Below are 26,094 nucleotides of genomic sequence, written 5' to 3'. Positions count from 1 at the left end.
GTTAACTGAGCATATTTCTACAATAAATACTCCCACAACAAGGCCTAAATACGGTTTTCATCAACCATTATTTAGCTGCTTCCAACCTGTCACACCAGAGCATGCATTTACAGCAACTCAGGAAAAAAAAATGCAGAAAAACCACAAATAAAAGAATTGGAATAGAAAAGCTGAATTTTCTATCATCAGGGATGGTCAGATGATCTTTCTTTTTGTCTTATGCAGTGGCAAGTGGACAGTCGCCAATGAATAAATAATTGCAGATCCAGGAAATGAGATTATTACTCCCATGAAGCTGTTGAAAAGGAGAGTTCACTGTGCCCTTCAAACATATTTCCTGATGCACAACCCTGCATTTACCTATGGAGCACAGCAAACCTGAAGCATGGGGCTCATGAGGAAGAGCTTTATAATTGTGAAAGGAGCCCAGAAACTGAAACACTTTGATTGCAGGAACATGTCCAGGCTGCACCTTGTCATTTCACAGGCCAGATGCATTGGAGAGAACTCCAGTGGGTAATCACAGAAGTGAGGATGGCTGCCTGCATCCTGCCTCCCAGCCCTCACCGTGCTGTAATATAGTTGCTTTTGCAGTGTAATTGCTTTCTCTGCAGGGCTTCTTCCTATTGATTCTGCTTGTGTGGATTTAAATGGTTTGTAGGTTGTAACTAGACTCAGGTTGGTCTGCACCTCCACTACTCTGTGCTAGGCAGCTCACGTGGCAGTTCGGAAAGACTTCAAAGCTGTCTAGATAGCATCACTCCCTGGCCTGCACGTATATTGGAAGAGAGAGGCTGGATCAGATAAGTTCAGAACATCAATAAATACGTGTATTTTGTTTGGTGACACTTGTTCAATTTGAGTCTTTTTCCCAGGAAGCAGCTTGTGTTGTGTCATTTTTTCAGCGCGCTGTGTAAATGCTCTGCATCTGCAACTGTCGAGGCTGGTGCCATCCCCTAGCAGCGCCATCTGCTCGCTCACAGAGTGCTTTTTGCACAGATAAAAAATGTGAGGTGTTACTCATAATTAGGCAAATCACATGCTGTGATCTGTGATTGATTTGATTCCTGTTGCTGGCTACCTCACATATGTCTGTGTGTCCATAAGCATTGTCTACATACCAGCATATGGATGCAGATGAATCAGAGGCTCACAAATTCTTTTTCCCCAATCCAGACAGATGGAAATGTTTTCCCTTCTTATTAGCAGCAGCTGAATTTCAGTCACACCAGGGGCCTCTGCTAGGAGCTCGCCTGTGTTTCGTGCTGTACACACACACGTAAGTTGGCATGGCCGTTTATAATCTAATACCAGAAGTAAGCGATCCATGACATGCAGCAAAGGAAAGATGTAATTTCAAAGCAGTGTTCAGAGGTATCCACGTTATTAGCCTTCCTGGAGAAAAATATCTGGATATATAACTTAGCATTACACAGTGCAGTAACAGAATGCCTAAAAGGATGTGTGAGCATTGCAGAGCCCAAGTGTCTCTGCTGAATCTGACTTCTGGAAAATATTGCTGTGCTTTTCTTAGAATTAACAGAATGTGCTCTTAAACGTGTTCACCTCCCTCACTGATCTTAATTGTTTCTGGTTGTAGTATGGTCCAATGCTGGTAGTAAGGGAAAGTAACTCAGAAATTAGTAGTTCTGTATAATTTTGCTGTTGTATTCTAATGTCTTTTATAGATAGTGAAGCGTGGTTTACTGGTGGTTTTAAAAGATGTTTAAGGCAGGCAGTTGGGACACCAGGAAGGCCATAAAAATGAAAACACATGAACAGAGGTCTGCACGCTTGACTGGAGTAAAAGTTACAAGCAGTGGAGTAGCTGTGTAGTTGGATGATTTAGGATATTTTTAAGCCTCAACAGAGCTCTCTTCTTTTCTCTCCTGTGGCTACCTACAGTGTGTTTACTTCAGCAGGAGATCTGTCACCACTGGACTCAGATCATAACTAGGACAGCCCAAGGCAGAAAATAGGATATAACTTAGCACAAATCCACAGTCCTGCTGCTCCAACACCTCCTGTAGACAAGGATCAGATTGGAGCGAGCTGCTGCTGAGCAGCAGCTGCAGCTTGGCTTTTCTGCAAAGGAATTCAAGTAAATTGAAATGTTTAGAGAATACTTGGTTGATTTCATACTGGAAGGGGCTGAGCAATGTGCTGAGAACCCAGGACTGCTGTTGTCCTGTTTTAGAGCTTTGGCGTGGCTTGAGTCCAGCTTTGTTTGTACAAGGGAGAGCTGTTCCCCAGGGATGCCAAGTTAATCATCAGCACACGTTTGATTGGCTCTGCTGTATCACCTTTGGGTGAACTCTCAGTGCAGTGAAGAGCTTGAAGCATTTTCAGAGGTATTTGGTAATTTTACAAGTTGTGCTGCTCTCTTCATTTCAGCTGTCTGAGCGTGCCTTACTAGAGAACTCCTGGAGCTGAGCTTACTTCAATGCACCAGAGATATTTTTCCAAAGCCAGTAATGATCAGTTCAGTCCTACCAACAGAGAAAGTTTTGTGGATGTGCAGCAGCCTTCAGATGTTACAAACACCTGATATTTGTAAAGCAGATCAGATGCTACAAACCCAGATTTCCCACCCCTGTGGATAGTGAATAGAACTCCAACATGCACAGTTGCATTTTATTTTCATGTGTATGTCTCTTGGTTTCATCATGTCACCTGTGGTTTTCCTTATATTATAAGTCAATGAAGTAAAAAAGAAAAGAGAACAGCAAAGAAGTCAAGGCAGATGTAATGCCTTGGAAATTTTTCGGTGTTGTTTTTTAATGTCAGCAGACATGGTGTAATTTAATTTTCAGAAGAGTCTCAGCTGCAAAGTAGCTGATTAGGCATCTTGAAGAAGCAGCCAATCTCTCAAAACACTCTGTTCATGAGATTATTACAGGTATTCTTCTAAAGAGAGAAACCCCTAGATTGCCAGAAATAAATCACTTTGAAGGATACAAACCCCCTTGGGTAGCCTTCCAGAAGCAGAACCCAGTCATTAGATCTCACATCACAGACCTGCCTTCTTTGCACTTTAAAAAGAAGAGTCAAAGATATAATTGCTTTAATGAAGCAGAAGGAATTTTATCTTTTGTTTCGAGTTATTAAAATGAACTTCAAGAAGTACCATAAAAGAGAGGGGTTTGTGGCATTGGACATAAAACTCCAACCTGCTCTGTCTCTGCCATTAAAATATATCAACCTTGGGTGGGGCCACAGTATTTTCTGAGCTTCATGGTACTGTAAAATGTATTCTGGTGAAGGTGACTGAGCCTTGTTTGCATAGAAAACAGAATTTTTTTGATTTTTTTTTTTAATTTTTTTTTTTGTTTGTTTTTTGATTTTGTTGGTTTTTTTTGGTTTGGTTTGGTTTGGTTTTTTTTGTTAAAGCATTTGAATGCTTGGTAAAGTGTCAGAAACTGCAGCACAGCACACTAAGCTCATGATGCTGCATTTATGTTTTTTGAGTGCCCATTATAGGTCAGGGCTGTGTCAGCTCTGTCACTGACCCAGGTTATGTGACCTGGGCACACTCCACTTGTGATAAAGTTTGTTTCCTGGAAGAAGAGGATGCAAACTACGTTTTGTTACATCTCCACTGGACCTGCTGCCTCCTTCCTAAAAGCAACCATCTTCAGACACACATCTAGCACATATTGGGGCGTTTTATAGCGTTTGTTTTAATGTTTGTTACCAATTCCATTCATGGTTTGCTTTCATTCTGCTGTGAACAGCTTACACTGTCAAATCAGAAGGTTTACTAAGAAAGGGATTTAGTAACATGAACATTATGTTCAGCTGTTTGAAGGACAAAATCAAGATCAAAAGAGACTCAGCGATTAAACAACAAAAAGTATGTTTAAGTCCTATTAAGGGCTATTTTCAATCTATCACTTACAGATTTAGCTGCATGCCTTAAATTTTTGTGCCAGGAGGCCTCTGGGAAAAATCCTGTTCTTGCAGTGGGGATCTAGACCAGAAAAAGGAGGAAGAGCTTTTGAAATAGAAACTGTAATCGTTGGCTTGCAAGTTGAGCACGAGGTCTAGATTTTGTGCTGATGTAAATGATGATCAGGCTGCTGTTCCAAGCAGGACCTTGGGGATGGGGTTCGTTAGATACTCCCAAGTTTGTCTTCACAGCCAAAGGTAGATGCTGTCCAGTGCTTCCTGTCTGCTCTTCAGGAGGTGCATGGTGCCTGTACAATGCTCTGTGAGGTTTGCTGACACTCATGGCAGTGCCAGTTGCCTGATTCCTGCAGAATCTCTTATCAATTCTGAAGGTGTTTTACTCAATTTCCTCCCATCTCACTGTTTTATGAGGGCAACTCTGAACTTTTCCAGCATCAGACATTCTCCAGTGCAGGAGTAGGGGGAGGAAATGCTGGCTTTGGGACAGGTCCTGCTTTTTTTGGCTGTGCTCACAGCATGTTCTGGAGACCTTTGTGGTTTGGAAACTCCGTGTTGAGCGTCACACAGTGAGGTATTCCTGGTGCTTCCTTTTGAAAGAGGAGCAAGTCGTATGGGAATGTGCAAAACTGGGTCAGGAAGACTAATTTAAGCATGTCTGTGTCAACTGACCAAAAATAACAGAGTAAAGGTCACAAGGTCAGCTTTCCTGGTGGGGCAGGGGACATGCCTGACACCTGCACTAATGAGCTGCATGCAGTGTGGCGTCCTCGACAGTGCTCTGGGCTTGGCTACACGAAGAAAAATTACAGAGGTGTGATGCCTTTGTGGCTTTTCATTAGAGGTTTACCATTCTTAATGAAGGACATTTCAGGTGCCCTAAAATTATTGCTTTATCTCTCGGTTATTGGGGGATGAATTCTTGCTACTCCAAGCCAGAAAAAACTGAAGTGCAGCTTCGAGTTGTCCCTACCAGTGGAAAATGCAGTGCAGGAAAGTGTCACTGCTGTTACTGCTGTTACCACATTTAGCTTCTGGTGTAGTAGCACTGGTTGGACTTGAAGAAAGGAATACGTTTATTACCCACACAAAACTTCCCCTCTGTCAGGAGCAACTTAAAATGGCACTCAGGGGTGCAGGCAGGTGGGAGCTGCTTGTGGCTGTAGGGCAGAACCAGGAGAGCTTTTGCTGGCTGCTTGCTTTACAGAAAAGAAACTTTTGCCTTCTGACAGTCCAGCTGTGCACAGAGCAGTGTTTGCTTCCTGTAATGTCAGTGAGAGGTGGAGTTGAGCAGGAAAATGGTGTTCTGAGTGACTTCTCCATAGACTGCTCCTTGCCAAGCTAGATTATGCTTTAAGATTTTATTTTTACCATTACTTTGTCAAGCCTGCAGGAAATCCACCATTTCCATTATTTCCACAAGCTTCCCTTGCACTTACTGTGCAAGGTCTTTGAATCCATTGGATCAAATCAAAGCTATTCCTTCTGACCATCTGAACTACAAATACACCGACTGTGAAGCATTATTTTTAAATTTCCTGTAAAAATTTAAAAGGATTTCCAAATATTTTTAATAATTCCCTGAAACAATGTAAGGACATCTGTTAAAGTACTGAATTTCCCTGAAGACAGCACTGGTTGGGATTGCTTCAGCTGCAAAGTAAGGTTGTCAGTCAAAGGGCTTTTTCTATTTCAGTCTCTACTCTGGGAGTTTTTAGCATCTCTTCGAAAGCGAGCCAAAGAAAGACAGTGAGCTGTTCTGGCTTGTTTTGCCATGTGTTTAATCTAGCAAACAGTAAGTTGATACCTTTTGTGAAGTCTTCTCTATTCTACTGGACATCTCACTGCTTGGTGAGGAACCAAGCTACACAGTTTTGACGTATTTTTGCACTTTCCATATTCTTTCTTCTGCAACATGTGTCCAGTGTTTTAATATATTGAGTAGCTGTGGCAAATGCTGTTGTGTGTCTGCAAACATTTGCATTATTTTTAAGGCACTGGGTCTGCTAATGGGGAGCTGGAGTAAGAGGCAGAATGATGTATTTACTCTCCAGGATTTCCTGCAGAGATGAATAGTAGGTTCATGGTGAGCTGAAAGTGCATGACCAGCCCAAAGAGTCTCTAAAAGATGTGCTTGTTTATTGCATGCTGATATTCTAACTCCAGCTCTGTCAAGTGCTATGGCAGTTTATGAAAATATTGCTTCACTACATAACTATTTTATTGTGGTGCTGATGCCATATTGATCTGGATTTCCACCTGCTCATATGCATCAGAATACTTCATTTTGTGTCATGGTAACATGAAAGTGCAAGAGAAGGGGAACGTTTTGTCTTTTCAGTTGTAAATCCTAACTGGCTTTTAATGTTTTCATTATTTTGTTCTGTGTGATTGAAAGAAGCTGACATCATCACCAAGCTTGCAAGAGAGGAAATATTTTTTTTAATGTTCAGTGTTTAAAAGATGTCAGTGTTATTTCCTTTGTAAACAGAAGATGGTGGATAGAAAATCTGCAGAATTTTCAGCAAAAGGGAGTAATTTTTTCAGTTCTTTTTCATTCCTTAATGGAAAAGGAATTATGGAAATGAGAGCAGGCATTGCATTAAGTGCTTCCAATGTTCTTTCCCTGCAGACCAATAAAAACATCCTGCATTAGGGAAATTTAGTTTTTTGAAGGCTGCATGAATCTGAGTTCTGAATCAGTGAATGAGATAACTGTGCCGGGGTAAGCATTTCCAGGTCTGATTATGTATTTTAAGTCTTTTGTTGGTGGGTACCAGCTCTTAGCTTGTCTTGCAGGTCTTCTTCAGAGCAACTCTTTCTGTGACTTTTTATACTGGTTTATCTTGTAGTACTTCTGTAGCGCCTTCTCATATCACAAAGAGCAGTAACAGATTTTTCAAAGTCATGGGGATTGAACTATTTTTCCTGCCTGAATTTGGCCTTTTCAAAACACTCCAGCTGCTTGAAAACTCCATAAGCAAAATTCAAATAGTACAAGTCGAAAAAAGTGACTTTTCTGTGCTTCCTGTGGCGTGTTTATAGTAGTTACAGTCTCAGCCATGACTATGCATTATGCAGATTGTAACCATCTACCTTTAAAACCATCCTTCATCTCTAAGTGTGCAGTGGATATGCAGCAGTAAACTGCTGTTGCTGGGTGTGTTCAAATCAGGTGCCTGAACTTCAAGTGAAGCCATCTTTTCTGAGCTGTTAACTATAAAATAGTAATAGCATTAATTTCTAGAAGTTCTAGAGGATCACAAATAAAAACTAGAGACAAGGAGAATCATTACAAGTCATTACCACTGATCCTTACTTCTAAATTATTAATCATAATTCAGTTTCATATACAATATTACTTAAGCTGTCAGACACATTGCAGAAGCATAGAAGGATGATTTGTCCTCATTTAGTGTATGAGGGGACAGAGGCACCAAGAGCTTCTGAAACTTGTCCAAGATCTGGAAATGATTAAGTGGAATTCTTTTTATTTTTTTTTTTTATTTAGTTGTAAATAGTCTGAATGTAGCCAAAATGTTCTAGTTATAATTGATCAAATGAACCTCATTTCGCCCTTTGTTGCTGAAGGGCTGATCCCATGGGAACATGCTGCAAAAACAGTGAAGGCAACAAATGTAATTATTGTGAATATTTGATCACGTGTGAGACTGGGTTTATTTTAGTTTTTTGAGGTTTATTTTCTGCAGACACCACTGAGAATCGTTTGTCCATCACTAGATTGTTCCCTGAAGCTCCAGTCCACCACAGGACTCCCATGAATCATTTCTGTGTTACTGTTACATTTTATATGCAGACAACTTAGTCCTTCTGCCATGATCCAGAAAAAATGGCACCTATGAAAATATTGTGTTCCTTACAAATTCAGGAGGCAAGGAGAACACGTTTGACCCACCCGATCCTCTATCCCCGTCCTGATTATTCATTCCTAATGGAAAGATTTTGGAAATGCTGGAAAAAGACATGGGGAATAAAAATTTTCAACTTCTTCCTGATTTTCTTGCTTTTTTATCTCCTCTGCCATCCTGTGTCTCAGTCAGTTGATGAATTTGATCAGCTGCCTGCTTTAGGCATTACAAAGAGGTGCTGGCGGTGAATTTCCACCTTGCACATTAGATTTTTGGCTGATTTGATTTGGGGTCACCCTGTGCTAGTGCTGTGGGTGGCTAATAGCCCCTGAGGAACCAACTGTGCAGGCTGGGGCTGCCTGTGGAAAACATGAGTTCCCCGGTGCCTGGGCTGTGTTTGCACACAGGAGGAGCCAGATGGTTGGAGCTGTGGGTTCTCTTTGGCTTCACTCTGCAGGAGAAATACCTGAGATGGATGTTGCCAGGTCGCTGTGTGGCTCCTGTGTGCTACCAGCTGCTCTGGCTCTTCTCTCAGAGGTGTGTTGAAAGCATAGAAATGAGAAATTGGTAGAACTCTTTATGGTCAAGTGGGGAGTGGGGAAGAGTTCGTGTCTTGTGTTCTGCAGACCCGGTGGGATGTGGGCATCCCAGCCCACAGTTGTAGTGGTGAAATGTGCCAGATGGTTTACAAGTGCTTTGAGATCTAAGGCACTCATGTTAATCAGATTTTCTCCTCCCAGCCCTTAGGCATGGCTCACTCACATGGTGGGCAGACACTGTCACCCACTGGAGTCGTCAGAAGCTGTAATTTTTCAGATTTGCCTCTGAAACGTGCTGCTGCTGTCAACTATCCTCCCAAAACCTTTGGGAAGCTTAGGTCAGGTCTGATATCCCCTGCACATTTTAAAATACCAGGTTGGGTGGCTTATACCAGCAATAGAGGCAACCATCCCTCAGCAAGGCACTGCCTGGGCCAGACAGAGCTGTGGTGTCCACTCTGGGTTAATCCTGGACAGGAAGAGTTACTGCAGGGTAGGTGCACCCCAGCCATGCCCCCAGCCTTGGGGTCAGTGCTGGACAAAGTTGCAGATGTCTCACCCAGGCAGATCCCAGGCAGCCATCCCCATCTCACACCCTTGGTCTCGTGGTCTTGTTCCAGGGCAACCCACTGTACTTCCAGTCCGCCAGAAACGTGACCGTGAACATCCTCAACGAGAAGACAAAAGTCCTCACTCGCCTTGTAACAGGTAAGGAGGGGGAAAGGCTGTTTGGAGGGACTAAGCAGGGGTGGAAGTGGGTGTTTTGGGATGCTGAGCTGGCTTCAGACAGCGCACAGAGGGGAGCCCATTGTGTCTCATGGAGTACAAATGAAAACTTCACTCCACTTTGTAGAAACAAAGCCAGAGACATGAAAGCCATGCTGGAGAAGCAACTGGCTGGGGCTGTCTGATAACAAAGCAGACCATCGTTTTCATTTGAAAGCCAGTCCAGAGTTAGAAGTGTTTACTGTACCACATCAGGGTCAAGAAGAACATATGCCAGGCTGACATTTCTGTTGTAACAAGCACAGGTTTTTTCTAAGACATTTATAACTTGCCTGAAATCTGGAGCCCAACTGTGGCAACACTTTGCTGTTTAAAGTCCTTCTGCTGATGAAGAGCTCCCTTTGCTCCCAAACATGAGTGTGTTGGATGGGGAAATGGGTGTTTCACAAATCTCCAGGGCACAGCAGCTTTTGAATGAAGGCATGAGTAATTTGGGTTGAAAGAGCCTAATGCATTATATAAGGTATATGGCACTGTATATAAGGTGTATAATGTATATTTGATGTGGGATAGAGATATATTCACTGAGATTTATGCATGGACTGTGAGAAGTATGTGGCAAAGCCAGTAATCCATAAACGTGTTTCTAAGTTGAGACTGGGTTGCTTGTTTTGCTTATATAACATCTTGGCCTTTAGTCACAGTATTAAATAATTAAATATGCAGCTTCACTGAGCAATTACTTAGGCAGCATGTGTGAAACTTGCCTGGAGGAAGGAAATAAATTCAACCCCAGGCTCCCTGATTGTCACATTCAGAATGAAGGTCTTCAGTTTGTTGGTTCTCCGTATATTTTCAAGAGGGTGTTTGGTTCACTTAAGCACCTCTGTGTCTCGAGAGGTTGGGAGGACACACTCAGTGATACATCCCAGTGTGATGCTCTGGTTATTGAGCATTTTATGCATTCAGCACCAGCTTTGGTGTCACAGTGGAGCAAAGATGTGGTCCCATGCTGCAAAGATGAACAGGGAGGGGAGGTGGTTAATAAGCAAGACACAAATCAAATTTAAAGTACTGGATTTTCTCAATGTGGCTGCACAAGCTTTTAAGTATTTCCAAGGATCTCAGCATGGCCTCACTTGTCTGTAGTGCAAACCACGTGCATGATTCCGTGTGTCCAGGTGCCAGTACAGGTGACCTGTGCAGGGAAATGCTGGGTAGGGATGGAGTTTTTAAGAAAATACTGGCTTTCAGGTGTTATTTCTCCTGTCTTTTGAGAAATGAGACCAGTCATGAAGATGCCCAGAATTAATGCAAAGTGCAGTCACCTGCCTTGTGCAGGATAATATTCCAGGGGGGCTGTGGCTTATTAGATGCAGCTGGCAGGGCTGTTCAGTGGTGATTTGTCCAAAGTCTGGCCTAGGTCAGTAACCCAGGGCAGCCTCTTTGTAACTTTGCAGCCTTTGAGCCACAAACCTGCACAGAATCACTATTCAGGCAGCTGATGTTTATGAGACCCCACAACAAAACACATTGCCAGAGGCTTTCCAGCACTGCAGGGCACAGCAGCCTGCAGGAAAAGCAGCAGAATTGAAATAAGATCTTTGAAGGAAAGTTTCACTTGTCTAAAAACTTTCTGCAGTGTGAGAGGATGCCATTTTTCTTGGCCTGCGCATGATTGAAGGGGGTCTAAAACAAAACATTTGCTCCAGTGCTGGTGTTTGGGGTTTTTTTGTTTGTTTGTTTGGTTTTTTTTTTCCTAATTGGGCTGTGCATGACACTGGTAGAATTTTAATCCAGATATATTTAAAAGGTGGAAAACCAGGAATCTTTGACACTGCAGCATCAGTCCAAGCAAAATGGGCCCAGGAGCTCTTGTTGCCTCTTACACCTGCACCAATGCTCTCAAAGCATGGCTGGATATGTTCATTGCTGTTTCACATATGGGTCTGTCTTTCTGTAAAAATATCCCAGCTGTCTCAAGTTCAATGGTGATTTTGTGGCACACAAGCATTAACAAAAACATAAGCAGAAATAGTTGAGCAGTTGTTACTTGGGTAGAAAACTGCCCTTTTCTAATAAGATCTAAAAAGCCTCCCTGTTTGGTGTCTCTGAATGCAATTTGTAGAGCTATTATTACTCAGCAAATGGGTTTATTGAATGTATGAAGCTACAGTGTGATTTTCTTATACTTTTCCCTAAAGTAAAGCTTCTTCCCCCTAGGCCCCCAAGCAGTGGAAGCACACAGCCAAAAATTTGAGGTGAAAACCCTCTCTGGAAAATTGCTGTTTTCTGCAGATGACAACGAAGTGGTGGTTGGAGCGGAGAGATTGAGAGTTCTAGGTAAGACATTGTTCATTAAGTCACAGTTTTAATGTGCACCTCTTCAAATTTGAGTATAGTTTTGCCTGACTTTCCTTCCTACTTGCTGAAAGTTTCTTTTGGAGATAAAATCTTGTGCTGTCCTTATGGCTTTGAATCTTCTCCAAGCAGATCATGGGCAGGAGTTTCTATGTGAGGACTTTCTTAACTTGCACAGTTTGTTATTTCCCCTCCAGAAGAAAACTCCCCTGGAAGTGGTTTGTCTGGCTGAGTGAAGTAGCTTTAAAACCAGTTCTGAAACTGAACAAACTTTTATCTCTTGGATCTGGGATGGAGGACAGTGAGGGATTGCCCCAAGGATGTGCCCATGTCTACAGTCACTGTGCAAAGGCAGACCTCAGGGTTCATGCGTTTGGTCCCAGCACTGTCACCAGCTCCTCCTTCCTTCTGAAAATAACAGCAGGAGGATCTGCCTTCCCAGCTGGGCTGCCTGCCAGGCTTTACATTGGTATTTCTTAATGAAAACTGAGGATACACTCTGGGTTTGGGGTGTGGGGGGTTCTTCCTTGTTTCTTCAGATTTTTTTTTTTTTAAGTACTTGGAGAAACAAAACAGTTGTGGCAATTGTAAATTTCCAAACTTATTTGATAGTAACATGAAATTAACTGTCTGGAACCTGAACTTTTGTGCTCCCCAGTTCAATCCACGCTCTTTGGTTAGTCTGGGATTTGGTCAGGAATGTTTTCACATAGGACCAGAGTGGGTAGCTCAGTGTTGGTCACAGTTAGTCACACAACAGTGCTGCTGGTCTCTGTGGAGGCACCAATACCTGTTTTACAGTGGCTTCTTTTGGATGCATCTTTTCATTCCAAACTGTTCCTTACTTCTGTTGTAAAAACAGATCAATAAGGAGCTTGGAATGATAGATAGATATAGATAGTATTTATTATTATTATCATCATCATCATTATTGTTATTATTTCTAGATATTTAATAGTATATTATGTATAATATAAATGGGACTTGGTATCCAACCATTAACATTTTTAGTTGCCTGATGTCCTGCTGTTCTAGATGGTTCCTGTTTGTGGACAGGTGGAGTGTAGCTCTCTGCAGGTCACTGTTGTTACACACTGGACTAGTTCAGTCACCAGCTATAAAAAGTTAGGTGGGCTTTACAGGATAAATGTTGAAGTTCACAAAATTAAGAGTATCTCTGTTAGCTCAAAACTTTGAAGAGACCCATTCAAAATCCTTGTGGTGTTACAGAGCTGGGGACATTTGTAACAATCCATGTTCTCCAACAAATCTCCCTTCACACTGCACCCTTCAGAGCTAATTTGTGCAGGGTAGATGAAGTCAGGGAGCAACAGCTTTTAAGTGTTTTCTTGGAGACCTTAAAATAAGGGAGATTTACATCACTGGTTTAAAAAAAATATACAGAACCTTTTCCTTACGAGCTGCAAGTACTCCTTTTCAGATTACATACTTACAAAAAATTGCTTTTAAGTTCCTCTATACTTTCAAGAAACCAGGAATTATTTTTGATAGTTATTTTGAGTTTCTGCCTTGTTTTAGTCTCCAGAATAAACAGCATCAAAAATCCTGCTGATCACTGTAGTGCACTTTCATTTTGTACCTGCAACTGTTTCTCGAGATTGGTTTGACTTTTGCAGATCTATCAGAAAAGAAAAAGTAGAATGATACCACTGGTGATGTTACATAGCAAGTATTCTGATGACCTTGAGCTGAAATGCTTTCTGAGTTCATACTTGGCTTTGTTTTTCTCCAGCTTTGCTTCCCCAATCTAATTTTATCTCCAAAAGCGTTTGCCGTGGCTGTTTGCCACGCTGGGAAGTGTTACACCATATGTTCGTGTTTCTTGGAGTGTTTTTGTCTGCTCTGAAGGCCAGTCCGAGTCGTAGTACACAGACAAATTCCTTTGATCATTTTTCTGGTGTTTGGGCTCTCAGGTGCTGCTGGAATGTGTCTGCTGGCACCCATCTATGCCATGTAAATAATTCCAACTTGTTATTGCTGAACACGTACTTGTTGTAGAGGCAAGTTTATGACAACAACCTGGCGTGAAAGTCATCCTACAGAGGTCAGAGCAGCAGTTCTTGTGGCCAGCTTTGAATCTTGCCAGTGACAATAACTCTTTCCTTTGTACGGACTTCAAAGCTTTTTTCTGGAAGTTTGTGCTACAAACCAATGGTGGATCCTTGTCCTGAGAAAAGAGCTGCTCTCCTGTTTCGAAATGAACTCTGCTCTGGGTACCTAGAGGATTTTTCAACATTAGCAAGGGATAAAAAAAAGGAAGAATACACAGAATTATAGATTAAAAACAAATGCAAGTAGGACATATGATGCATTTGGTGCTTCAAAAAATTGCGCAGCATGGAGAGTGCAGATTACCATATGAAAGTGCTTTTTATTTGATTTGTATTTTGGGGAGTTATTTCTGACTTAGGAGCATTAAAGGACCCAGAAAGACCGAGCTGGCCACCTCTGCTTTTCATGTATGACATAATTTAGGGTACTTCAATGATTTTATATGATACAGCGAATCCAGTCAAACCTCTCATCAGAGGCGAGACTGGAGGATGACAGAACTCCTGTCTGAGGGGAAGGGCAGCCCTCTGAGCCCTCTGGCCATGGAGAGTTCTGGCAACATGGACACAACCTTTTCCAGGTGCAAAGAGTTCCCTCTGCCATGCTCAAAGTTGGGAGCTCAGCACTGCCTGGGTCCAGATGACTCTAAGGGAGCTCATGTTTGCCTGCAAGAAGTCCTCTAAAAACTGAACCTTACAACAACTCCACTCTGCCCTTTTCCTTCCAAGCCCATCTGCCAGTGCTCGTGTGCTCCTTGCTGGGATGGGATGGAAGCACATTCTCACTCTCAGCACCCCTTCCCTCCACCAGCTTCACTCCATGGAATCTGGGCACCTTGTGGTTGTTCAGAAGGTCCTGCAGCAATCCTCAGAGCTGCTCTCGTTCCTCAGAGCTGCAGCTCTGCTTTTGCCAGGCTTGGATTTCTGAAGGCAAAATCTGCCACTCCTCTGCCTGCGGTGCTGCTCGTGGGGATGTGTGGGGTGATGTGCAACCCTTCCCTGCCAGCCCTTGCTCTGGTCAGCAGAGCTTTGGGCAAACCCCGTGGACTCACAAGCTCACACCTGGCTGGACAGCCCTGTGGGGTCATAAACACAGACCTGTGCAGGGCAGATAAATGAGTTTCCCCTAACTGAATTTGTATTTGCTGCCTCGTCCAGCAGAGCCCCTTCCCCCTCCTCCTTCCAGAAACGGAACGTGTCCAGACCATCTGAAAAATGGGGTGTAAGAAACCCTCTTTAGTTAAAAGAGTATTAAAAAAATAACTTTGATATATATTAATTACAATTTCATTTAATGGCTTATTGAACGTTATAGCATTTATAAATAAAAGACAATCATAAAGCATTATTCTGACTGTTAATTAGCTCTATTTATTCTCCAGATTAGTTTTTAAATATGCCCTCTAGATGCCACTTGATACTAATTAACAGAGTTACATTATTATCTCTATAGAAAGGCATTTTTAATTAAATCTAAAGCAATTTAAATTAGCATGAGTTTTTACAGAAATTAAACTCTGGTCAGATGCTTAATTTAGCCTTATAAGACAACATCTGATGACATGCCAGTGTCAGTTCTCCCAAGGGCCTTGACATCTTTTTATTGAGATTATTTTTTGAAGTTTGCTTTCAGGGAAACTTGCCAGTATACTCTGGTGTTTAATATTTATGATGGATTTTACCAATTTTTTTAAAGACTAAATGTTGATGGGAATCCACGTGCATTGCAGTGAGCTGAGATAAAACCACAAAAGCCACACTCCTGCAGCTTACAGGAGTCTGGCAGTCCCTGGGTTTGAGTGTGGAGGAAGGTTTGTGTGGGAGGTGGGATTGCATGGGCTGGATGCTGTCCCATTACAAATCAACCACGCTTCTTAACCACTATTAAAATTACCATTTTGCTTTGCAACAAGGATAGGATTAATCACAAACCCACATGGTCCCTTCTCTGTGACAGGACAATACAGGGATTGCTCCCACTCCCCAGAAAATGTGCCTCTCAGACATTTGGATTAGCATGGCAGGAGCTTTTCTTCTAATGGAGCCTAATGATAAAAATTTGGCTAAGGCCTTCCCCTGTGGCAAACCCTAACTAAAATAGCTGTATTTAGAGTGGGGTGGGATGCCTTTCATCTCCCAGAATAAAGACTGCAGGAGCAGTGTGATGCAGCCCAGCACAGCAGCCCTCCCCAGCACCATGGCTGATTTAAGGGTACCTTTGATCTCACCAACCTTTCCGTGCCCTCCATTATAATAATTTGTCAGTTGTTCTATTTCTACCCTGGAGCTTTTTTTCCACTGTAGCAACCACCCTTTGGGCAATGAACCACATGGAGCATGTCAGTGCTGACCACAGGTTAGACTTTCATGACTCTTAGTTTGGGAACATTTTTTTGTTCAAGTTTCTCTCCAGCTACCTGGGAATGCACCTGGAAAGGGGAATCAGCTGTTGAAAGGTTATTGCAAATTTATTAGTAAGTTTGGAGTAATTAAATCCAAGGCACATTTCCAGCATTTTATTTATGAGCTGTTTATTAAGGAGTTTAGAGGGTTTAGTGCAGGAAGCAACAATAAAAGCAGTGTAGTTCAGGAGTGCATGGCTATTTACAAGAGCATGTAGTGACAGGAGGAAGAAGAATGGCTTTAAACTGAAAAAGATTAGGTTTAGATTAGATATTATTAAAAAATTGAATACTGTGAGGGTGGTGAGGCACTGGAATGGGTTGCCCAGAGAAGCTGTGGATGCCCCATTCAGGTTGGATGGAGCTCAGAGTGACCTGCTCTAGTGGAAGATGTCCCTGCCTGTGGCAAGGGAGTTGGAACAAGATGATCTTTAAGGTCCCTTGGAAGCCAAATCGTTCTGTGATTCTATGACTCTCTGACTGTAGAGAGCTCTTTTAAATGGCAGTGTTGGGGCTGTTGTTGGGGGCAGAGGCAGGAACCTGCTCTGCAGTTACAGAACACGAGGTGCTGGGGCTTGTTACTCATGGAAGGGTTAAAAAAGCCTTCGTAATATCCTTCACTTTGGACAAGAAGAGAACAGGATTTAATGTGGATGCACTGAACTAACACATCTGTGTCAGCTGCCCCAGCTGCCTTAAGCTTCACATCTACAAACATTTTCAGGGATCCATGTATTAGCTTGATCTGGGAGGAGCCCTGCAGAGCTGTGGCTGCAATGCCAGCCTGATTAGAGGACTCTGCTCACATTTCCTCCATATAAAACTTTTAGTGGCTTCTTTCCAGCTTTTATTTGCTGCAATAGTTACAGGAGAGCAACTTTAATGACTGCAAGAGTAGTTATATTTCATTAAATAATCCGCGAAGTTATTTGACTGGTATCAGTCATTTCAAAGGGTGGGGTAAGCTTGAAATCTAACAGTTTCCAGGAATTCCCACCCATTTTTACAGCATGTACCCTTCTTCAGCAGCGATTATTTATGGGTCAGGACATGCATGGTTGCCCTTTACAGCAGCCATTATGATTTCAAAATGGCATTTTGCTGAAGTGTTTGTGGCAGAGGGAACAACTCTGGTAGCCAAGTGTTGAAATCAGGCCTGACCCAGAGAGGAAACTGAGCTCTCTGGTCTCACCACTGAGTCTGCTGCAGCTTTATGCCTGAGGGTAAATGCCAAGCTTCAATCTTTGTATTTTGGTGGATTTTGGGCGCTTCCTTGAAAAACATGTCCTTGCTACAGGTCTGTAAGTCTCCTTTTCAAAGGGGACATGGTGCTGCAATATTCATTTCTTAGGATACTGAGACATTTTCCTACTCTGATCCTTTCCCTTTACAAAGGCAGTGGAGAGGAAGGTGCCTCTAACCCAAAGGACAGGGAACTTCTCTGGGATGCCTCACTGGGATGCCTTGCAGTGCTTCTGGAAACAAACTGTACCATCAGCCTGGGGCCACAGCCCTTTTCCAGTTCACCCAGTTGCAAATGAGCTCCAGCTCACTTAGGCTGCTTCAGCACTCCCTTCTGTGCTCTCAGCCAGAGAAAGGAACGAGCCACAGCCGGCTGCTCACCAGGCTGGGACAGGCATTTGACCTTTTGCTGAAGATGTATGAACTTCTCTGGAAGCAGCTGCAATACTCAGTACTCACTGCCCACAGGTAATTAGGCAGCAACACTAATGCAGTCCCGGAGCAATTGCCAAGCTGTCGTGTAGTCGTTGGTCCTGCAGGAAAGGGCCAGGGAATAAAACGAGGGAAGTAGGGAAATGTGCTGACAAATGAAGATACCAGGGTTTAGCAAGGCTGGAAGCAGCCTCTGCTGTCTGTAGCGTTCAGGCGTGGCAGCGCAGTTCCGTCAGATTTCCTCGCGCTCGTTGCAGAGCTGTGATGGTGGAAAAAAATTATGTTTAGCAAAATTAAGGAGTAGTGGAGGGCAAAAACATATGTCTCCTATCAGTGGTTAAAGCCACAAGAAGATGGGGGTTTTTTGCTCTGAGTTAGGAATCGTGCTGTTGCTGTATCTGTGTAGGAGTCAGGGGTCACAAAGTGATTTAACCTGTAACCAGCAGTGACAGAGAATTAAAAAGCTATGTAGAAAAGAAACCTCATTTGGTTGAATTGGGTGGGTTTAGGGTTTTATTTTCCAGAGGTTGAGATAGCATTTTTATTTTCTTCCAAATAAAGTATTTCTCCCATTCTGCAAGGGAAGAAGTTAAAATTACCAATTCTTGATTGAATACTTCTGACAGTTCCCCTGCCTTGAGGGCAATAGGTGTAGACCCTGTTTTCCATTCTTTTTAATGGCAAGTCCAACCAACATTGCTCTCCTTTTTTTAAAATCCACTCATCCAGATTCCAAACTTGTCTTTTCTTGGCAAGAATAATCTGTGTTGGGAGAGAGAGATACTGGGAAGTTTTCCTTGTGTTTGCTTTTACTTAAAGTACATTCCAGGCTGAAAGGATAGCATTTATGTAAAGTGAATAGGCTTCGAGTCCAGGCTGAAATGTGTGTTCAGATTGTGTTGTGTTCCCTTAATCCTGTTTAAGGAAAGAGAGGAATCATCCACCATCAGATTAATATTGATTAAATGTCACAAGGATTACGAAAGAAACATACTGTACACTTACCAAACACTGAAATCAAGTTTAAAAGTGTTGCAGATTTATATTTTATTTCCTAAGTGTCTTCCCCAGCTGATCTATTTGAAGCCCACATAATATTCTCCGTGATAAATTTCCACTGTGTATTCCCACTTCAGGTGCTCCCCTGAGTTCCTTTGCAACTTTGCACAAGAATGCTGAGAAGATTCAGGGATAACACTGCTATTGTTGAGCTGCAGGAAAAGTGTTGAAGGACCCCAAAACTAGTCAAGAAGGAAATATCTAGAGGTCAGCATAAGTTGTAGCAACCTTTCTTCCTATGTCTGTTCTCAGTTTGGGTGCGAGCCTGTCTGTTCTTTTCCCTTTATATCTCTCAGACAAATGGACTGTGGCAGGGAGGCTGGTGAAGATGGTGTGACTACAGGCACATGCATCACTAATGACCCACTTGCTCATCTCAGAGCTTGCAGCTCATCTCACTGTTTGCAAGTTTTCCAGCTTAAACCTAAGCTCCATTGATTTCTTGGGACTCTGAGTCAGAGAACTGTTTCTCCTCCACCTGGCAGGACTGGAGTCACAAGGAGTTCCTGTCTGGCCTAACTCAGCCACAGCCCAGTGCCTAAGGCTTGGCTCACTCCCTGTGTCCATACAGTGCCAAGACCAAGAGCTAAAAATAATCTGTAATAAAAGCAATAGAATCCATTATAAAAAAAATTAGATTACATTTTTATGATAAACACTTTGTTGATGCTGCACATGATCTCATTATTGCCCTTATTATTCAAGATTTCTTGATTGCCCTTAAAAGAACAACTCCCCAACACTTAGACAAAAAAGGAATACAGCCAGACCTTTGCAATGAGCTATTTTTATAGAATCCTGGGAAGAAACATGAATGAAGCTTTATGGCTTTTGTTCAGTGTGCTAGCTTAGCCTAACCAGGCTATTATTGCACCCTGAAATAGAGCTCTTATTGATTTCAGATTTGATGGGATTCAAGGGGAGCAACAGCAATTACTATGCTCACCCATTTAAAAACATAAATTAAGGATGAATAAGGTTTTTCAAGCTTGGAATTAGAAGAAGCAGTCACAAATAATTTTTATCTTCATTGTATTGGATTTACTTCCTGGGCATCTGTTTGCACAGACTTCCTGCGACTGTCACATATTATCCTGATGAGACCTGCAGAGGAGAGAACCTCCTCAGATGGGTGTTTTAATGAACAAATTGCTGAATGTGTCCTGATCAATAATAGTGGGAATAAAAGTAGTTTATGGAGACCAACAGCACACTATACATTGCCTCTTGACTTCAGCTAGGAAAAATCACAGCAAATCCTTCTCCTTCCCCCCTCATTTGCACAGTACTGCCTAAGGCAGAGCACTAAAGAGAAGATACACTAAGGCCAGCTTCATCACCAGGTTCATCACAGGGCTCTGAGACCCCACTCTCATTAGAAAGCAGTGATATACAACACTAAAGGTGTACTGGAAGTCTGGAACTATCACTAAAAAATACAGAGTGGGAAAGAAATGTGTTGTCTGGAAGGAAAAAGGAAAGTGGGGAATAGCTAACCAGGTGCATCTGCCCCTGAGTGGAAACCTGATGTCTCCCTGCATCCTGCTCACCCCCAAGAGCTGCTCAGCTGATTGCCACCTACCCTTGACAGCAGGAGCATCAATCATTAGTCTAAAAATACCTCTCATTGTATTGCATTTGAGCTCCTCTTCTCTCTCTTCCAGCAGAGAGCAGGGGAAGTCCAGAGCAGGTTTTGTGCAGAGGGAGCGGGATGTGATCAGTGTCTTGCCACGATGGCTGGGTCCCAGCTCTGGCCAGAGGGAGCAGGGATTGTCCTTGCCTTGGCACCAGGGAAGGTGCCAGGACAGGGTCATGCAGCTCAGGTACCTTTGCAGCACTCAGGGAAAGCAAGAGGCAGCTTGAGAAGCTTAAATGTTGAAGCCTGTGTTCCTCTGGCTGGATCTGTCGCTGGTTAAGATGCACCTTCCAGCTGAGATTTGCTCCTTTCTTGGGGCATTTGTGCTCCTCCATTTCCAAACCCTAAAACTGGACTGTAAATGTTCTGTTGCCATGAGACTCTTGATTTTTGTTCTTGAATGAAGTGAACATGTACAGGGGTCTTTGACATCCCACAGTGCCTTATGCACTGCAAGGGGGAAAAAAGGCCAAAAAAGCAAACACTCTTTAAATGAATCTTTATGGCAATTCAAAATACTTTAGGTAGATCCTGTCATATGCTTTATAAGTTCCTGACTGATTGTATGGAATTAAGTTATTGGGCAGAGAACCAGATAATGGAAACACATTGATGAAATCATTTTTGAGGGACATTAAATGGAACTTAAAAGAAAGCTGAAATGGCTTTATGGATTTTTCAGTCAAACTGTTTATGAACATTTATTGGTGGTAAATTACACAATGTCAGAAGAGGGAATCAGTATAATAGAAGCCTCTCTGATATAATACTGTGAGAAAGAAGAATTTACTGCCTAGGGATGTACAGTACAGTGTGTTTAAATACTAATGATATTACTGTTTTCTTCTGTCTTTGGCTGATTGCACATAAGTTAGCCTTAGCAGCAGCAGAGAGTCTCGTAGATGGAAAAAAAAAAAATTCAGTACTTTGCAAAGAAATAGAAATTTTCAGTTACACATTTTTCATGGCAGATAGAAAATGTTTTAATAATAGATAATTCAGGAAGCAGAAACCATTTTGTACAATAATAAATGTAGGTTACATTTGCTTTATACTCAGTAAAAGGGGAAGAGGGATAGAGCAGTTTTGATTGAAAAGGGAGATTATAGTGGCTGATTCTTGAACTGTTGGAGCTGTGTGTTAATACCATTTGCCAAAAGCCATCATTGCTCAGGTATAGGACAGTGAAAATAAGACTGGAGGAATGCGAGACTGGATGGAAATTGCTGGTCCTGAAAATATTGCACCTTGGGTTTTGAGACACCAGTTCTTACAGTCAGGAATTTGTCAGATCTGTCATGTTGTCTGTCCCATCTAACTGAAGAGCTGCTTCCATTGTAGCTCCTCTTCTGGCTAGAAAACCCTCACTTTCCTTCCCAAATACATTCAGGACCAGTTTACTGCTGCTCATATAAGCATTGGCTCTCATCTAAACATCGGCTTAGAGCCAGTAGTTCTTTTCCCTTCGTGTTATTAACCCTTCTAATGTATTTATGCACAGCATAGCTACCCTTCCTTAGCACATCGTGCTGCTCAGCTACAAAGCCAAGTCCTTCCAGGCTTCTTTTGTAGGACAGACTTCTCCTGTTTGTGCAGTCATGACAGTTTTTCCTCGCTGTACGCTCTCCTCACTGGGGATGAGCGGGGGGGCACACAATAGTTTGAGGATTCACTGATGATTCTTAAAATAATGTGATTTTTTTTCCATGTTCCTGTTAGGCTTCCTTCTTGCCTTTCAGTTTAATGTCACGTTTGCTTTCCCTTTGACTCTGTCACACTGCCATGAATCATGAGTAGCATTCAGCTTTTATCCAGAGATGTTATATTTTAGAAGCCTCCAACATGTAGAAGGAATTTTTACTGCTTTTTTAAGCACATGACCTTGGACTTCATATTTTCAATCATCTGTTGCTCCATAACATCCCAGTTTTCCTCAGCAGAGCCAAAATAGCCCAATTCAGTGACAACAGCACATTTCCCTCAAAATTTCCTTCTTTTTTTGCCAAAGCCTTGAGTCACAGTTGGATTCTGTGATCTGAAGAGCCTTTTCCAACATAAGTGATTCTGTGATTCTAAAACCACTAAATGAGGTCACTTCCTCCAGCCTTCACTTTCAACACCATCCAACACTGATGCTGTCAAAGCCTGGCTGGGGAGTTCCACGGTGGCCAAAAGCCAGAGTTTGACACAAATATCCAGTGGAGCTGAATTAGTCCAAGGCAATTTTTTCCCTCTGGAGCTGCTGATCCCCCAGGCAGAGACTGGGGTTCTCCAGAATAGAATAGAGGGTGCTGGAGGGAGGGGGCACTTTTGAGGTCTAGAAAATTCCCAATAGCACAGAAAGAAGAGGATGGTTCTTTACTGAAATCATCAGGCAGCAGGGTGAAACCAAAGGGAGAACTTCTCCAGAGTATTTAATTCTTCCATCAGCCCCTTGCTACAGAAAGGGAGACAATTAGGGTGAGGATTAGGTGAGGAAAGTTTATCAGTGTCTCTGATAAACTTTCTCTGCCAATTCAAGGGGGCCCTCAGCTGCTGACAGACAGAGTCAAGGGAGGGATGTCTCAGTCCTGGTCCCTCAGCATCCCCTCGTGGCTGATGTCCTACTCAGTGACAGGGACAGGTGGCCCTTTGGGAGATTCTGTGTTCTTAGAGGAGAATAATAAGGAATTACACAGTCGAGGCAGGAAGCCTTATCAAGGCAGGTAGCATTCACTTCTAATTCAGATCAAAGGAGAGAAACAGAAGGGTTGGAAGTCTCATTCCTGTTCCCAGTGCTTGAGGGACTTTTTCATGGATCTGGCAATAAGGGAGAGAGGAAGAGAGGGTTTGAGAACTGTGTAGGGAAGGGAAAACAAGAAAATGGAGGAAACAAATACCCAGCTCTTTTGTTTTCAACCTTCTTGACATGACTGCATTGGGGTCTTCACTGACCTTGTTTCCAAAGTTGCTTCCTGCATTTAAATTAAAGAAGGAAAGCTTGGAAAACCCCAAGTTCAGAAATAAGTTAAAAGTTTCTCCTTGTTCTGCAGGCACTTCTGGTTACAGGCAGGTAGTTCCTTTGAGCTTTGCATGACTTGAGTACGTGACTTACGGTGTCTAAAAATGAATTAAAATGCCCAGCATAAAGTCACCATTTAAGCCATGTGTGTGCATAGGGTACAAGAATATCTATGTGTGTCTCTCCAGCTGCACCTCCTCGCCCTCCTTCCCTCGAAAATCACTGTTCTATTATGCAGATAAGTGCAGGCTGGATGTTTTGCTACGTTTCATTGCAAAGCCAAGAGCCAAGGCAATCGTGTGGATAAAGCAGAGATTCAAATCATTTGGAAACTGTTGAGAGAGGACAGATCTGATAGTAACAACCTTCATGGCTGGCAAGTTACAGCTGCTTATGACAACTTGTAACAATGAAAGCTTATAGTAAAGTTAAAAGCTAAATATCTGTATTGTGCCATAGGATCAGCTTCAATCCCCAAGTATAAAGCTATAAACTTTAAGCTGGTTTCATCATCTTTGAGTTTACTTTGTTTTTCTCTGGGTTAAAAGGAGTTGGGGTTTTTTAATGAATATTAGAGTGCTTGTTTTCATTCTGGCTTTTTCTTTTTGCATTAACACAGTGAGACAGCTTAGTTAATTTATTTCAGTGCAAAGAAAGTGTGGTCATACTGAAGCCATAGGTGTTTCTCACTTATAGCAGCAGTTGCAGCAGGATGGTGCAACTGAGTGGCCAGGCTGGGACTGGAGCAGGGTCTGCTTGTGCTGCCCTGCATGAGGGTGCACCTCCCTCCTCTTCCCCAGGCAGGATCACAGCCTGGAGAGGTAATGCCTTGCAGAGATCAAGTCAAAATTTGCTTTTCTCCCTTGAGTATCTCTGAGAGCCCAGCAAAAGAAATAATGCCATGACATGCAGCCAGGTTGATTAATGAGAGAGGTAGCTGGATTAGATGCCTGGTTAGCAAAGGGTATCTTTTCCAGGCTCCCTGCATCAGCTGGGTCAGCAGACTCTCCCCAAGTTGGGGTGCAAGCAGCTGCTTTTCCAGCCAGAAGTGCAGTTTACAGGCAAATCCCCCTTGTAATCAAGGCAACCCATTTCAGATGATGAAGGTCTGGCTTTTCTGGGAACAGAAGGGATGTGCAAGAGAGAAATGGGGTCAGGCAATGGGTTAAATTGCACCTAGGTATGATTTTACAATCACTCCCCTGATAACAGCTTATGATGTTTACAATTTGTCTTCTGTTTTGTTTTGTGATTTCAGGAGCAGAAGGCACAGTGTTCCCTAAATCTATAGAAACTCCCAATGTCAGGGCAGACCCCTTCAAGGAACTAAGGTAAACTTTGGAATATGGTTTAATGGTAACTCAGTGGAGCCTTGTTGGAGTTGTGTTTACTGCTGGGCATCATTTCTGCTTTTGCTTAAGAGCTTGGGGATTCTCTTGGGAAGGCATTGATGCCTTTTCCTGGTCTTAAAATCAAGAGTCAAATATGGTTAGAAGGGGAAAAGGGATTTTACCTTGGTGTTTATTTTAAGGATCCTTAGGTGCACACATCCAGGTCGAATGCACCTCAGTGCCCACTGCAATGCACACCCCCAAAAGATCTGGTATATCATTATAGGTTTTACTAATTAGCATATCTATCAAAGATTCCCCAATGAGAGGCTCAAGTGAGACCCCCTCCCCAAGGAACCTTCCCCTGGATGGTTCTATCTTGGTTTACAGAATGTGTTCTGGAGAGGACCTTGGGCTCTGGGGCACACTGATCCCTACCTACGAAGCTTTTAAAATGTTGAGTCTCTCAGCTTGACAAACAAGTCCAAGAATGTAGGCAACAAGCACTAGGAGTACAGAAGTTGTAAAAAGGTATAACAGGGGTATAAAAGAAAAGGCAAAAAATCTTCATGGCATCAGCATCACAGGATGCCATGGAAGAGAAGGGACCTGCCATATTTGCATTTGATAAGACCAAATTAAAGGCAATCACAGGTCATGAGAGAGCAGCATTTCTGCTCTGTAACGTGCTCTGCATACCCTGGGCTCAGCATCTGGAAAAAAACCACAGAGTCATTTTTTCCTGGTTGTGCAGGGAGGTCCTGAAGGCTGTGCTGGATCACAGGGAGTAGCAGCAGGCAAAAGGATAATGCTCTCCAGCATTATCTGTCTTGCAGAAATGCAAACCCTCCCTGACCTACACAAGGCATAGTTGTGCATGTGTGTAACTGCTGACACTTGCAGAGATGCCACTTGCTGACAGCACTGTGCCAGGAGGGAATAAACAGCACAGCTCCTGGGAGCCAGCTCTGCCCTCAAGCTAAGGCTATTTATTTTGTTTTTTAAAATAATTTTTTAAAAAAAGTGTGGCACTACAGGTTAACTTAGATTACTAGTCTCTGGAAAGACACTAATCATATAGCCTAATAAATTATTGACTGAATCTTCCTGATACCTTCTGACCAAAGGTGCTGTGGGGTTTGCCTCAATACTCAAATTATCCCTCCTTAGAAAAAGAGAGAGAAACATTAAAAAAAAAAAAGCAGAAGGACATTTTGTCCTTAAATCTTAGGTTGCAAACTCTTCTGTGTTGGAAAGTGCTGGGGATGGAGCAATCTTGAGCCAGCTGAAGCTGAGCACGAGTGCTGCATGTTTACTGCAGATACAGGGGGGTAAGAGAGCACCTCTCATTGATTCCCTGCTCTGATACCAGGGATAATTATGGCCCAGCTACATCACCATGGAAGACAAAGAATATCCCATCTGCCTTCCCTTGGGTCTGTCTCTACCTTTCAGTGTCCCCCAGGAAACCCTCTAACTGTTCCCATTTTCCACTCTGGGGATCATCTGTCAGACAGC

The 26,094-nt window shown here is 42.7% G+C and overlaps 1 protein-coding gene across 6 annotated transcripts in view; it reads left to right on the top strand.

Moving 5' to 3' along the window:
• SGCD (sarcoglycan delta) overlaps positions 1–26,094 on the top strand; it is a 308,053-nt gene that overhangs the window by 248,744 nt on the left and 33,215 nt on the right. For all 6 annotated transcript variants that reach the window (XM_039559778.1, XM_019286107.3, XM_019286105.3 and 3 more), the window contains 3 exons: positions 8,935–9,022; positions 11,264–11,383; positions 24,504–24,576. In XM_039559778.1, coding sequence (XP_039415712.1) covers positions 8,935–9,022; positions 11,264–11,383; positions 24,504–24,576 — 281 coding nt within the window. The remainder of the gene's footprint in view (positions 1–8,934; positions 9,023–11,263; positions 11,384–24,503; positions 24,577–26,094) is intronic.

This window comes from Corvus cornix, chromosome 13, assembly GCF_000738735.6.
Source record: "Corvus cornix cornix isolate S_Up_H32 chromosome 13, ASM73873v5, whole genome shotgun sequence".
Lineage (NCBI taxonomy): Eukaryota > Metazoa > Chordata > Aves > Passeriformes > Corvidae > Corvus > Corvus cornix.
The sequence above is the reverse complement of the archived record's forward strand: the minus strand, read 5'-3'. Positions and strand labels throughout refer to the sequence as shown.